The sequence below is a fragment of the Heterodontus francisci genome, chromosome 34 (genome assembly GCF_036365525.1).
Source record: "Heterodontus francisci isolate sHetFra1 chromosome 34, sHetFra1.hap1, whole genome shotgun sequence".
In the NCBI taxonomy this organism is placed as follows: Eukaryota; Metazoa; Chordata; class Chondrichthyes; order Heterodontiformes; family Heterodontidae; genus Heterodontus; species Heterodontus francisci.
In genome coordinates, this window is record NC_090404.1 from 2,681,346 (window position 1) to 2,693,752 (window position 12,407).

At 56.6% G+C, this 12,407-nt stretch overlaps 1 protein-coding gene across 1 annotated transcript in view; it reads right to left on the reverse strand.

Annotated features, from left to right (window-relative positions):
• LOC137348912 (matrix metalloproteinase-14-like) overlaps nt 1-12,407 on the reverse strand; it is a 49,470-nt gene that overhangs the window by 21,005 nt on the left and 16,058 nt on the right. The window contains exons 3-4 of the mRNA XM_068014142.1: nt 8,626-8,933; nt 4,792-4,953 (exon numbers count right to left, since the gene is read on the reverse strand). Of these exons, the coding sequence (XP_067870243.1) occupies nt 4,792-4,953; nt 8,626-8,933 (470 nt within the window). The remainder of the gene's footprint in view (nt 1-4,791; nt 4,954-8,625; nt 8,934-12,407) is intronic.

Consider the following 12,407-nt stretch of genomic DNA (forward strand, 5'->3'; position numbering starts at 1 on the left):
CAATATTGGAGGAGGAGACCCAGGCAATTACCTTCGGGCCCTTGACAAACATAACAGAAAATAAAGATTATCTGGGGTTTATCACATTGCTCTCTATGGGATCTTACTGTGCGCAAATTGGCTGCCTTGCTTCCTACATTATAACAGTCAGCGGATTTCACAAAGTATCTCATTGGCCGTGAAGCAGTTGGAGATATCCTGAGCTCCTGGAAGTTTCAAACTCCTCTTGTGTTTTGTCTTTACTCTCCATTATCCTCTGTCTCTTTCTAATGGTCTTTTGTCTCTCTCTTTCCACTTTCATTTTCCCACGATCTGTCCTGATCTGTAACTCTATGTCTCCCTCTCTCTCCCTGCACCTTTCTTAGCTCTTTCTATCTATCTTTCCTCTGCTTCTTTCTGTCTGGTTGCAATGTCAGTGTCTGGATATGACTGACAGGGAATGGTGGAAGGTGCTGGGATCTCGATGATGACTGACAGGGAATGGTGGATGGTCTGGGGACTCGATGATGACTGACAGGGAATGGTGGAAGGTGTTGGGGTCTCGATGATGACTGACAGGGAATGGTGGATGGTCTGGGGACTCGATGATGACTGACAGGGAATGGTGGAAGGTGCTGGGGACTCGATGATGACTGACAGGGAATGGTGGAAGGTCTGGGGACTCGATGATGACTGACAGGGAATGGTGGATGGTCTGGGGACTCGATGATGACTGACAGGGAATGGTGGAAGGTGCTGGGGACTCGATGATGACTGACAGGGAATGGTGGAAGGTGCTGGGGTCTCGATGATGACTGACAGGGAATGGTGGAAGGTGCTGGGAAATCGATGATGACTGACAGGGAATGGTGGAAGGTGCTGGGATCTCGATGATGGCTGACAGGGAATGGTGGATGGTGCTGGGATCTCGATGATGACTGACAGGGAATGGTGGAAGGTGTTGGGGTCTCGATGATGACTGACAGGGAATGGTGGAAGGTGCTGGGGTCTCGATGATGACTGACAGGGAATGGTGGAAGGTGCTGGGAAATCGATGATGACTGACAGGGAATGGTGGAAGGTGCTGGGATCTCGATGATGGCTGACAGGGAATGGTGGAAGGTGCTGGGAAATCGATGATGACTGACAGGGAATGGTGGAAGGTGCTGGGATCTCGATGATGGCTGACAGGGAATGGTGGATGGTGCTGGGATCTCGATGATGACTGACAGGGAATGGTGGAAGGTGTTGGGGTCTCGATGATGACTGACAGGGAATGGTGGAAGGTGCTGGGGTCTCGATGATGACTGACAGGGAATGGTGGAAGGTGCTGGGAAATCGATGATGACTGACAGGGAATGGTGGAAGGTGCTGGGATCTCGATGATGGCTGACAGGGAATGGTGGATGGTGCTGGGGTCTCGATGATGACTGACAGGGAATGGTGGAAGGTGCTGGGATCTCGATGATGACTGACAGGGAATGGTGGATGGTCTGGGGACTCGATGATGACTGACAGGGAATGGTGGAAGGTGCTGGGATCTCGATGATGACTGACAGGGAATGGTGGAAGGTGTTGGGGTCTCGATGATGACTGACAGGGAATGGTGGAAGGTGCTGGGATCTCGATGATGACTGACAGGGAATGGTGGATGGTCTGGGGACTCGATGATGACTGACAGGGAATGGTGGAAGGTGCTGGGATCTCGATGATGACTGACAGGGAATGGTGGAAGGTGCTGGGAAATCGATGATGACTGACAGGGAATGGTGGAAGGTGCTGGGAAATCGATGATGACTGACAGGGAATGGTGGAAGGTGCTGGGAAATCGATGATGACTGACAGGGAATGGTGGAAGGTGCTGGGGACTCGATGATGACTGACAGGGAATGGTGGAAGGTGCTGGGAAATCGATGATGACTGACAGGGAATGGTGGAAGGTGCTGGGAAATCGATGATGACTGACAGGGAATGGTGGAAGGTGCTGGGAAATCGATGATGACTGACAGGGAATGGTGGAAGGTGCTGGGGACTCGATGATGACTGACAGGGAATGGTGGAAGGTGCTGGGAAATCGATGATGACTGACAGGGAATGGTGGAAGGTGCTGGGAAATCGATGATGACTGACAGGGAATGGTGGAAGGTGCTGGGAAATCGATGATGACTGACAGGGAATGGTGGAAGGTGCTGGGGTCTCGATGATGACTGACAGGGAATGGTGGAAGGTGCTGGGAAATCGATGATGACTGACAGGGAATGGTGGAAGGTGCTGGGAAATCGATGATGACTGACAGGGAATGGTGGAAGGTGCTGGGGACTCGATGATGACTGACAGGGAATGGTGGAAGGTGCTGGGATCTCGATGATGACTGACAGGGAATGGTGGATGGTGCTGGGGACTCGATGATGACTGACAGGGAATGGTGGAAGGTGCTGGGATCTCGATGATGACTGACAGGGAACGGTGGAAGGTGCTGGGATCTCGATGATGACTGACAGGGAATGGTGGAAGGTGCTGGGGTCTCGATGATGACTGACAGGGAATGGTGGAAGGTGCTGGGGTCTCGATGATGACTGACAGGGAATGGTGGATGGTCTGGGGACTCGATGATGACTGACAGGGAATGGTGGAAGGTGCTGGGGTCTCGATGATGACTGACAGGGAATGGTGGAAGGTGCTGGGATCTCGATGATGACTGACAGGGAATGGTGGAAGGTGCTGGGATCTCGATGATGACTGACAGGGAATGGTGGAAGGTGCTGGGGTCTCGATGATGACTGACAGGGAATGGTGGAAGGTGCTGGGATCTCGATGATGACTGACAGGGAATGGTGGAAGGTGCTGGGGACTCGATGATGACTGACAGGGAATGGTGGAAGGTGCTGGGATCTCGATGATGACTGACAGGGAATGGTGGAAGGTGCTGGGATCTCGATGATGACTGACAGGGAATGGTGGAAGGTGCTGGGGTCTCGATGATGACTGACAGGGAATGGTGGAAGGTGCTGGGATCTCGATGATGACTGACAGGGAACGGTGGAAGGTGCTGGGGTCTCGATGATGACTGACAGGGAATGGTGGAAGGTGCTGGGATCTCGATAATGACTGACAGGGAACGGTGGATGGTCTGGGGACTCGATGATGACTGACAGGGAATGGTGGAAGGTGCTGGGATCTCGATAATGACTGACAGGGAACGGTGGATGGTCTGGGGACTCGATGATGACTGACAGGGAATGGTGGAAGGTGCTGGGGACTCGATGATGACTGACAGGGAATGGTGGATGGTCTGGGGACTCGATGATGACTGACAGGGAATGGTGGAAGGTGCTGGGGACTCGATGATGACTGACAGGGAACGGTGGATGGTCTGGGGACTCGATGATGACTGACAGGGAATGGTGGATGGTCTGGGGACTCGATGATGACTGACAGGGAATGGTGGAAGGTGCTGGGGTCTCGATGATGACTGACAGGGAATGGTGGAAGGTGCTGGGGACTCAATGATGACTGACAGGGAATGGTGGATGGTCTGGGGTCTCGATGATGACTGACAGGGAATGGTGGAAGGTGCTGGGGTCTCGATGATGACTGACAGGGAATGGTGGAAGGTGCTGGGGAATCGATGATGACTGACAGGGAATGGTGGAAGGTGCTGGGGAATCGATGATGACTGACAGGGAATGGTGGAAGGTGCTGGGGTCTCGATGATGACTGACAGGGAATGGTGGAAGGTGCTGGGGTCTCGATGATGACTGACAGGGAATGGTGGAAGGTGTTGGGGTCTCGATGATGACTGACAGGGAATGGTGGATGGTGCTGGGATCTCGATGATGACTGACAGGGAATGGTGGAAGGTGCTGGGGTCTCGATGATGACTGACAGGGAATGGTGGAAGGTGCTGGGGACTCGATGATGACTGACAGGGAATGGTGGAAGGTGCTGGGGACTCGATGATGACTGACAGGGAATGGTGGAAGGTGCTGGGATCTCGATGATGACTGACAGGGAATGGTGGAAGGTGCTGGGGACTCGATGATGACTGACAGGGAATGGTGGATGGTGCTGGGATCTCGATGATGACTGACAGGGAATGGTGGAAGGTGCTGGGGTCTCGATGATGACTGACAGGGAATGGTGGAAGGTGCTGGGATCTCGATGATGACTGACAGGGAATGGTGGAAGGTCTGGGGACTCGATGATGACTGACAGGGAATGGTGGAAGGTGCTGGGGTCTCGATGATGACTGACAGGGAATGGTGGATGGTCTGGGGACTCGATGATGACTGACAGGGAATGGTGGAAGGTGCTGGGATCTCGATGATGACTGACAGGGAATGGTGGAAGGTCTGGGGACTCGATGATGACTGACAGGGAATGGTGGAAGGTGCTGGGGTCTCGATGATGACTGACAGGGAATGGTGGATGGTCTGGGGACTCGATGATGACTGACAGGGAATGGTGGAAGGTGCTGGGGACTCGATGATGACTGACAGGGAATGGTGGAAGGTGCTGGGGACTCGATGATGACTGACAGGGAATGGTGGATGGTCTGGGGACTCGATGATGACTGACAGGGAATGGTGGATGGTCTGGGGACTCGATGATGACTGACAGGGAATGGTGGATGGTCTGGGGACTCGATGATGACTGACAGGGAATGGTGGAAGGTGCTGGGGACTCGATGTGACGAGTGTGTGTCACTGATATTGCTTGCCGGAAGGTTGGCGGTTTGACCGGGATGGTAGGTGCTGGGGGCAGGGGCGCTGCAGGCAGAGCCGGGGGAGCGGGGGTACAAACTGCCCCTACCGTACAGCTGCTGGATCCCACGCCTGTCGTCCTCTGGCAGCTCAAAGTTGTCAGTGTCCATCCACTGGTAGAAAGGTGCCATGATCGCACTGGGATCATTGGAATGTTCCAGGCCCAGGGCGTGTCCCAGTTCGTGCACCGCCACCAGGAATATGTCGTTACCTGTCGGGAGAGAATGGAGAGGTCAGAGTGCAGCTGTGGGGGAGGGGGAAGAGGTCAGAGAGCAGGAGAGCGGTGAGATGAGGGAGAGCGTTGAGATCAGGGAGGTGAGAGCGGAGAGATTACGGAGGGGGAGAGCGGTGAGGTCAGGGAGGGGGAGAGCGGTGAGATCAGGGAGGGGGAGAGCGGTGAGATCAGGGAGGGGGAGAGCGGTGAGATCAGGGAGGGGGAGAGCGGTGAGATAACGGTGGGGGAGAGAAGTGAGGCCAGGGAGGGGGAGAGCGGTGAGGTCAGGGAGGGAGAGAGCGGTGAGGTCAGGGAGGGGGAGTGCGGTGAGATCAGGGAGGGGGAGAGCGGTGAGGTCAGGGAGGGGGAGAGCGGAGAGTTCAGGGAGGGGGAGAGCGGAGAGTTCAGGGAGGGGGAGAGCGGAGAGTTCAGGGAGGGGGAGAGTGGTGAGATCAGGAAGGTGGAGAGCGGTGAGATCAGGGAGGGGGAGAGCGGTGAGATAACGGTGGGGGAGAGAAGTGAGGTCAGGGAGGGGGAGAGTGGTGAGGTCAGGGAGGGGGAGTGCGGTGAGGTCAGGGAGGGGGAGAGCGGTGAGATCAGGGAGGGGGAGAGCGGTGAGGTCAGGGAGGGGGAGAGCCGTGAGGTCAGGGAGGGGGAGAGCCGTGAGGTCAGGGAGGGGGAGAGCGGTGAGGTCAGGGAGGGGGAGAGCGGTGAGATCAGGGAGGGAGAGAGTGGTGAGATCAGGGAGAGCGGAGGGATCAGGGAGGGGGAGAGCGGTGAGATCAGGGAGGGGGCGAGCGATGAGATCAGGGAGAGCGAGAGCGGTGCGATCAGGGAGAGCGGTGCGATCAGGGAGAGCGGTGAGATCAGGGAGGGGGGAGAGCGGTGAGGTCAAGGAGGGGGGAGAGCGGTGAGGTCAAGGAGGGGGGAGAGCGGTGAGGTCAAGGAGGGGGAGAGCGGTGAGGTCAAGGAGAGGGAGAGCGGTGAGATTAGGGAGAGGGAGAGAAGTGAGGTCAGGGAGGGGGAGAGCGATGAGGTCAAGGAGGGGGAGAGCGGTGAGGTCGGTGGGGGGAGAGCAGTGAGATCAGGGTGGGGGAGAGCGGTGATGTCAAGGAGGGGGAGAGCAGTGAGGTCGGGGAGAGGGAGAGCAGTGAGATCAGGGAGGGGGAGAGAAGTGAGGTCAGGGAGGGGGAGAGCGGTGAGATCTTGGAGGGGGAGTGCGGTGAGGTCCGTGAGGGGGAGAGCAGTGAGATCACGCAAGGGGAGAGCGGTGAGATCAAGGAGGGGGAGAGCAGTGAGATCAAGGAGGGGGAGAGCAGTGAGATCAGGGAGGGGGAGAGCGGTGAGATCAGGGAGGGGGAGAGCGGTGAGATCCCAGAGGGGGAGAGCGGTGAGATCCCAGAGGAGGAGAGAAGTGAGGTCAGGGAGGAGGCGAGCGGTGAGATCAGGGAGAGGGAGAGCAGTGAGGTCAGGGAGAGGGAGAGCGGTGAGGTCAGGGAGGGGGAAAGCGGTGAGATCAGGGAGGGGGAAAGCGGTGAGATCAGGGAGGGGGAGAGCGGTGAGATCAGGGAGGGGGAGAGCAGTGAGATCAGGGAGGGGGAGAGCAGTGAGATCAGGGAGGGGGAGAGCGGTGAGTTCAGGGAGGGGGAGAGCGGTGAGATCCCGGAGGGGGAGAGAAGTGAGGTCAGGGAGGAGGCGAGCGGTGAGATCAGGGAGAGGGAGAGCAGTGAGGTCAGGGAGAGGGAGAGCGATGAGGTCAGGGAGAGGGAGAGCGGTGAGATCAGGGAGCGGGAGAGTGGTGAGATCACGGAGGGGGAGAGAAGTGAGATCAGGGAGAGGGAGAGCGGTGAGGTCAGGGAGAGGGAGAGCGGTGAGGTCAGGGAGAGGGAGAGCGGTGAGGTCAGGGAGAGGGAGAGCGGTGAGGTCAGGGAGAGGGAGAGCGGTGAGGTCAGGGAGAGGGAGAGCGGCGAGATCAGGGAGAGGGAGAGCGGCGAGATCAGGGAGAGGGAGAGCGGTGAGATTAGGGAGGGGGCGAGCGGTGAGATCAGGGAGAGGGAGAGCGGTGAGATCAGGGAGGGGGAAAGCGGTGAGATCAGGGAGGGGGCGAGCGGTGAGATCAGGGAGGGGGCGAGCGGTGAGATCAGGGAGAGGGAGAGCGGTGAGATCAGGGAGAGGGAGAGCGGTGAGATCAGGGAGAGGGAGAGCGGTGAGATCAGGGAGAGGGAGAGCGGTGAGATCAGGGAGCGGGAGAGTGGTGAGATCACGGAGAGGGAGAGCGGTGAGATCAGGGAGCGGGGGAGTGGTGAGATCAGGGAGAGGGAGAGCGGTGAGATCAGGGAGAGGGAGAGCGGTGAGATCAGGTGGCAGTGAGAGTACACACATAGACAGACAGACAGACACACACACACACACACACAGGCACAGATACAGAAAGATTCACATACTCGTGAACAGACACACATGCACAGACGGACAGACACACAAACATAGACACATGCAAACACATACACAGTGACACAGAAAGACTCACACTCGCAAACAGACTCACAGACAGACACACGGACACACAGAGAGACAGACACACACACACACAGTCAGACTCAAATACAGACAGACTCATGCACGCGCGCACACACACACACAAACTCATATAGACAGACACACACACACAGACTCAGACACAGACACACTCACCTACAGACACACACACACAAACAGGCAGACTCACACACACAAATAGACACACTGAAACAGAGACAGACTCATACATGCAGAGACACACACACACAGAGACTCACACACAAGTAGACACACACACACAGACTCACACTCAGAGAGACTCGCACACACACAGACAGACTCGCACACACACAGACAGACACACAGACAGACTCACACACACACGCAGACAGACACACACACACACAGACAGATACACACACACAGACGCACACACGCAGAGACTCGCACACACACAGACAGACTCGCACACACACAGACAGACACACAGACTCACACACACACAGTCACACAGACAGACTCACACACACACGCAGACAGACACACACACGCACAGACAGATGCACACACACAGACAGACGCACACACGCAGAGACTCACACACGCAGAGATTCACACACAGACAGAGACTCACACACAGACAGAGACTCACACACAGACAGAGACTTGCACAGACAGACTCGCTCTCACACACACAGATAGACTCGCACACCCACAGACAGACACACACACAGACAGACGCAGACTCACACACACACAAATTAAAGGCAAAATACTGCGGATGCTGGAAATCTGAAACAAAAACAAGAAATGCTGGATTCACTCAGCAGGTCTGGCAGCATCTGTGGAAAGAGAAGCAGAGTTAACGTTTCGGGTCAGTGACCCTTCTTCGGAACTCAGAGTCCCGAAGAAGGGTCACTGACCCGAAACGTTAACTCTGCTTCTCTTTCCACAGATGCTGCCAGACCTGCTGAGTGAATCCAGCATTTCTTGTTTTTGTCTCACACACACACAGTCGCGCAGACAGACTCACGCACACACACACAGATACATGCACCCACAGATACATACACACACACACACAAAAACACAGACACTCACACAGCGTCACACACAGAAACACTGAGCATCGCTGTGGGCTTCACTTACCCATCAGTTCCTGGTTGCCTATAGTCCAGGGCTCAGCTGCGTCGAAGTGTGTGTCCCCTCCAATTCCAGGCCCCGGGAAGAAGGCGTGGGCCAGGAAGCCCCCCTCCCCATCGAAGGGGGTGCTGTCACCATGGAAACCCTCGGCAAAGGAGATCATGATGTCGGCGAATTTCTGGACACCTGACTGGATCTGGTAGTAAGGGATCTCGCGGAAACTCAGGGGTGTCAGTTTCTCCCAGACGCCGATGGCACGACGAATGGCTCGCTTAGTCTCATACTCTCCCACCCTGGGGGTGAAGTTCTGGATGCTGCAGACAGATAGAGACCTTTACTGGAGAGACCTGACTCACATCATCACTGAAAATTCCATAGTGTGGTCCTGAGGCCCAGTCAGAGCAGAAAGATCCCAATCTCCCCAATGTGGCCCTGAGGCCCAGTGAGAGCAGCAAGATCCCAATCTCCCCAGTGTGGTCCTGAGGCCTAGTCAGAACAGCAAGATCCCAATCTCCCAGTGTGGCCCTGAGGCCCAGTGAGAGCAGCAAGATCCCAATCTCCCCAGTGTGGTCCTGAGGCCTAGTCAGAACAGCAAGATCCCAATCTCCCCAGTGTGGTCCTGAGGCCCAGTGGGAGCAGCAAGATCCCAATCTCCCCAGTGTGGTCCTGAGGCCCAGTCAGAGCAGAAAGATCCCAATCTCCCCAGTGTGGTCCTGAGGCCCAGTGAGAGCAGCAAGATCCCAATCTCCCCAGTGTGGTCCTGAGGCCCAGTCAGAGCAGAAAGATCCCAATCTCCCCAGTGTGGTCCTGAGGCCCAGTGAGAGCAGCAAGATCCCAATCTCCCCAGTGTGGTCCTGAGGCCCAGTGGGAGCAGCAAGATCCCAAACTCCCAGTGTGGTCCTGAGGCCTAGTCAGAACAGCAAGATCCCAATCTCCCCAGTGTGGTCCTGAGGCCTAGTCAGAACAGCAAGATCCCAATCTCCCAGTGTGGTCCTGAGGCCCAGTGAGAGCAGCAAGATCCCAATCTCCCCAGTGTGGTCCTGAGGCCCAGTGGGAGCAGCAAGATCCCAAACTCCCAGTGTGGTCCTGAGGCCTAGTCAGAACAGCAAGATCCCAATCTCCCCAGTGTGGCCCTGAGGCCTAGTCAGAACAGCAAGATCCCAATCTCCCAGTGTGGTCCTGAGGCCCAGTGAGAGCAGCAAGATCCCAATCTCCCCAGTGTGGTCCTGAGGCCCAGTCAGAGCAGAAAGATCCCAATCTCCCCAGTGTGGTCCTGAGGCCCAGTGAGAGCAGCAAGATCCCAATCTCCCCAGTGTGGTCCTGAGGCCCAGTCAGAGCAGCAAGATCCCAATCTCCCCAGTGTGGTCCTGAGGCCCAGTCAGAGCAGCAAGATCCCAATCTCCCCAGTGTGGTCCTGAGGCCCAGTCAGAGCAGCAAGATCCCAATCTCCCCAGTGTGGTCCTGAGGCCCAGTCAGAGCAGCAAGATCCCAATCTCCCATTGTGGTCCTGAGGCCCAGTCAGAGCAGCAAGATCCCAATCTCCCAGTGTGGCCCTGAGGCCTAGTCAGAACAGCAAGATCCCAATCTCCCCAATGTGGTCCTGAGGCCCAGTGAGAGCAGCAAGATCCCAATCTCCCAGTGTGATCCTGAGGCCTAGTCAGAGCAGCAAGTTCCCAATCTCCCAGTGTGATCCTGAGGCCTAGTCAGAGCAGCAAGATCCCAATCTCCCCAGTGTGGTCCTGAGGCCTAGTCAGAACAGCAAGATCCCAATCTCCCCGGTGTGGTCCTGAGGCCCAGTGGGAGCAGCAAGATCCCAATCTCCCAGTGTGGTCCTGAGGCCCAGTGAGAGCAGCAAGATCCCAATCTCCCCAGTGTGGTCCTGAGGCCTAGTCAGAACAGCAAGATCCCAATCTCCCCAGTGTGGTCCTGAGGCCCAGTGGGAGCAGCAAGATCCCAAACTCCCAGTGTGGTCCTGAGGCCTAGTCAGAACAGCAAGATCCCAATCTCCCCAGTGTGGTCCTGAGGCCTAGTCAGAACAGCAAGATCCCAATCTCCCAGTGTGGTCCTGAGGCCCAGTGAGAGCAGCAAGATCCCAATCTCCCCAGTGTGGTCCTGAGGCCCAGTCAGAGCAGAAAGATCCCAATCTCCCCAATGTGGTCCTGAGGCCCAGTCAGAGCAGCAAGATCCCAATCTCCCATTGTGGTCCTGAGGCCCAGTGAGAGCAGCAAGATCCCAATCTCCCCAGTGTGGTCCTGAGGCCCAGTCAGAGCAGCAAGATCCCAATCTCCCAGTGTGGTCCTGAAGCCCAGTGAGAGCAGCAAGATCCCAATCTCCCCAGTGTGGTCCTGAGGCCCAGTCAGAGCAGCAAGATCCCAATCTCCCAGTGTGGTCCTGAGGCCCAGTGAGAGCAGCAAGATCCCAATCTCCCAGTGTGGCCCTGAGGCCTAGTCAGAACAGCAAGATCCCAATCTCCCCAATGTGGTCCTGAGGCCCAGTGAGAGCAGCAAGATCCCAATCTCCCAGTGTGATCCTGAGGCCTAGTCAGAGCAGCAAGTTCCCAATCTCCCAGTGTGATCCTGAGGCCTAGTCAGAGCAGCAAGATCCCAATCTCCCCAGTGTGGTCCTGAGGCCTAGTCAGAACAGCAAGATCCCAATCTCCCCGGTGTGGTCCTGAGGCCCAGTGGGAGCAGCAAGATCCCAATCTCCCAGTGTGGTCCTGAGGCCCAGTGAGAGCAGCAAGATCCCAATCTCCCCAGTGTGGTCCTGAGGCCCAGGCAGAGCAGAAAGATCCCAATCTCCCCAGTGTGGTCCTGAGGCCCAGTGAGAGCAGCAAGATCCCAATCTCCCCAGTGTGGTCCTGAGGCCTAGTCAGAACAGCAAGATCCCAATCTCCCCAGTGTGGTCCTGAGGCCCAGTGAGAGCAGCAAGATCCCAATCTCCCCAATGTGATCCTGAGGCCCAGTGAGAGCAGAAAGATCCCAATCTCCTCAGTGTGGTCCTGAAGCCCAGTGAGAGCAGCAAGATCCCAATCTCCCCAGTGTGGTCGTGAGGCCCAGTCAGAGCAGCAAGATCCCAATCTCCCAGTGTGGTCCTGAGGCCCAGTGAGAGCAGCAAGATCCCAAACACCCCAGTGTGGTCCTGAGGCCCAGTCAGAGCAGCAAGATCCCAATCTCCCAGTGTGGTCCTGAAGCCCAGTGAGAGCAGCAAGATCCCAATCTCCCCAGTGTGGTCCTGAGGCCCAGTGAGAGCAGCAAGATCCCAATCTCCCAGTGTGGTCCTGAGGCCCAGTGAGAGCAGCAAGATCCCAATCTCCCAGTGTGGCCCTGAGGCCTAGTCAGAACAGCAAGATCCCAATCTCCCCAATGTGGTCCTGAGGCCCAGTGAGAGCAGCAAGATCCCAATCTCCCAGTGTGGTCCTGAGGCCTAGTCAGAGCAGCAAGTTCCCAATCTCCCAGTGTGATCCTGAGGCCTAGTCAGAGCAGCAAGATCCCAATCTCCCCAGTGTGATCCTGAGGCCCAGTCAGAGCAGCAAGATCCCAATCTCCCCAATGTGGTCCTGAGGCCGTCAGAACAGCAAGATCCCAATCTCCCCAGTGTGGTCCTGAGGCCCAGTGAGAGCAGCAAGATCCCAATCTCCCAGTGTGATCCTGAGGCCTAGTCAGAGCAGCAAGATTCCAATCTCCCAGTGTGATCCTGAGGCCCAGTGAGAGCAGCAAGATCCCAATCTCCCAGTGTGATCCTGAGGCCTGGTCAGAGCAGCAAGTTCCCAATCTCCGGGTGTGATCCTG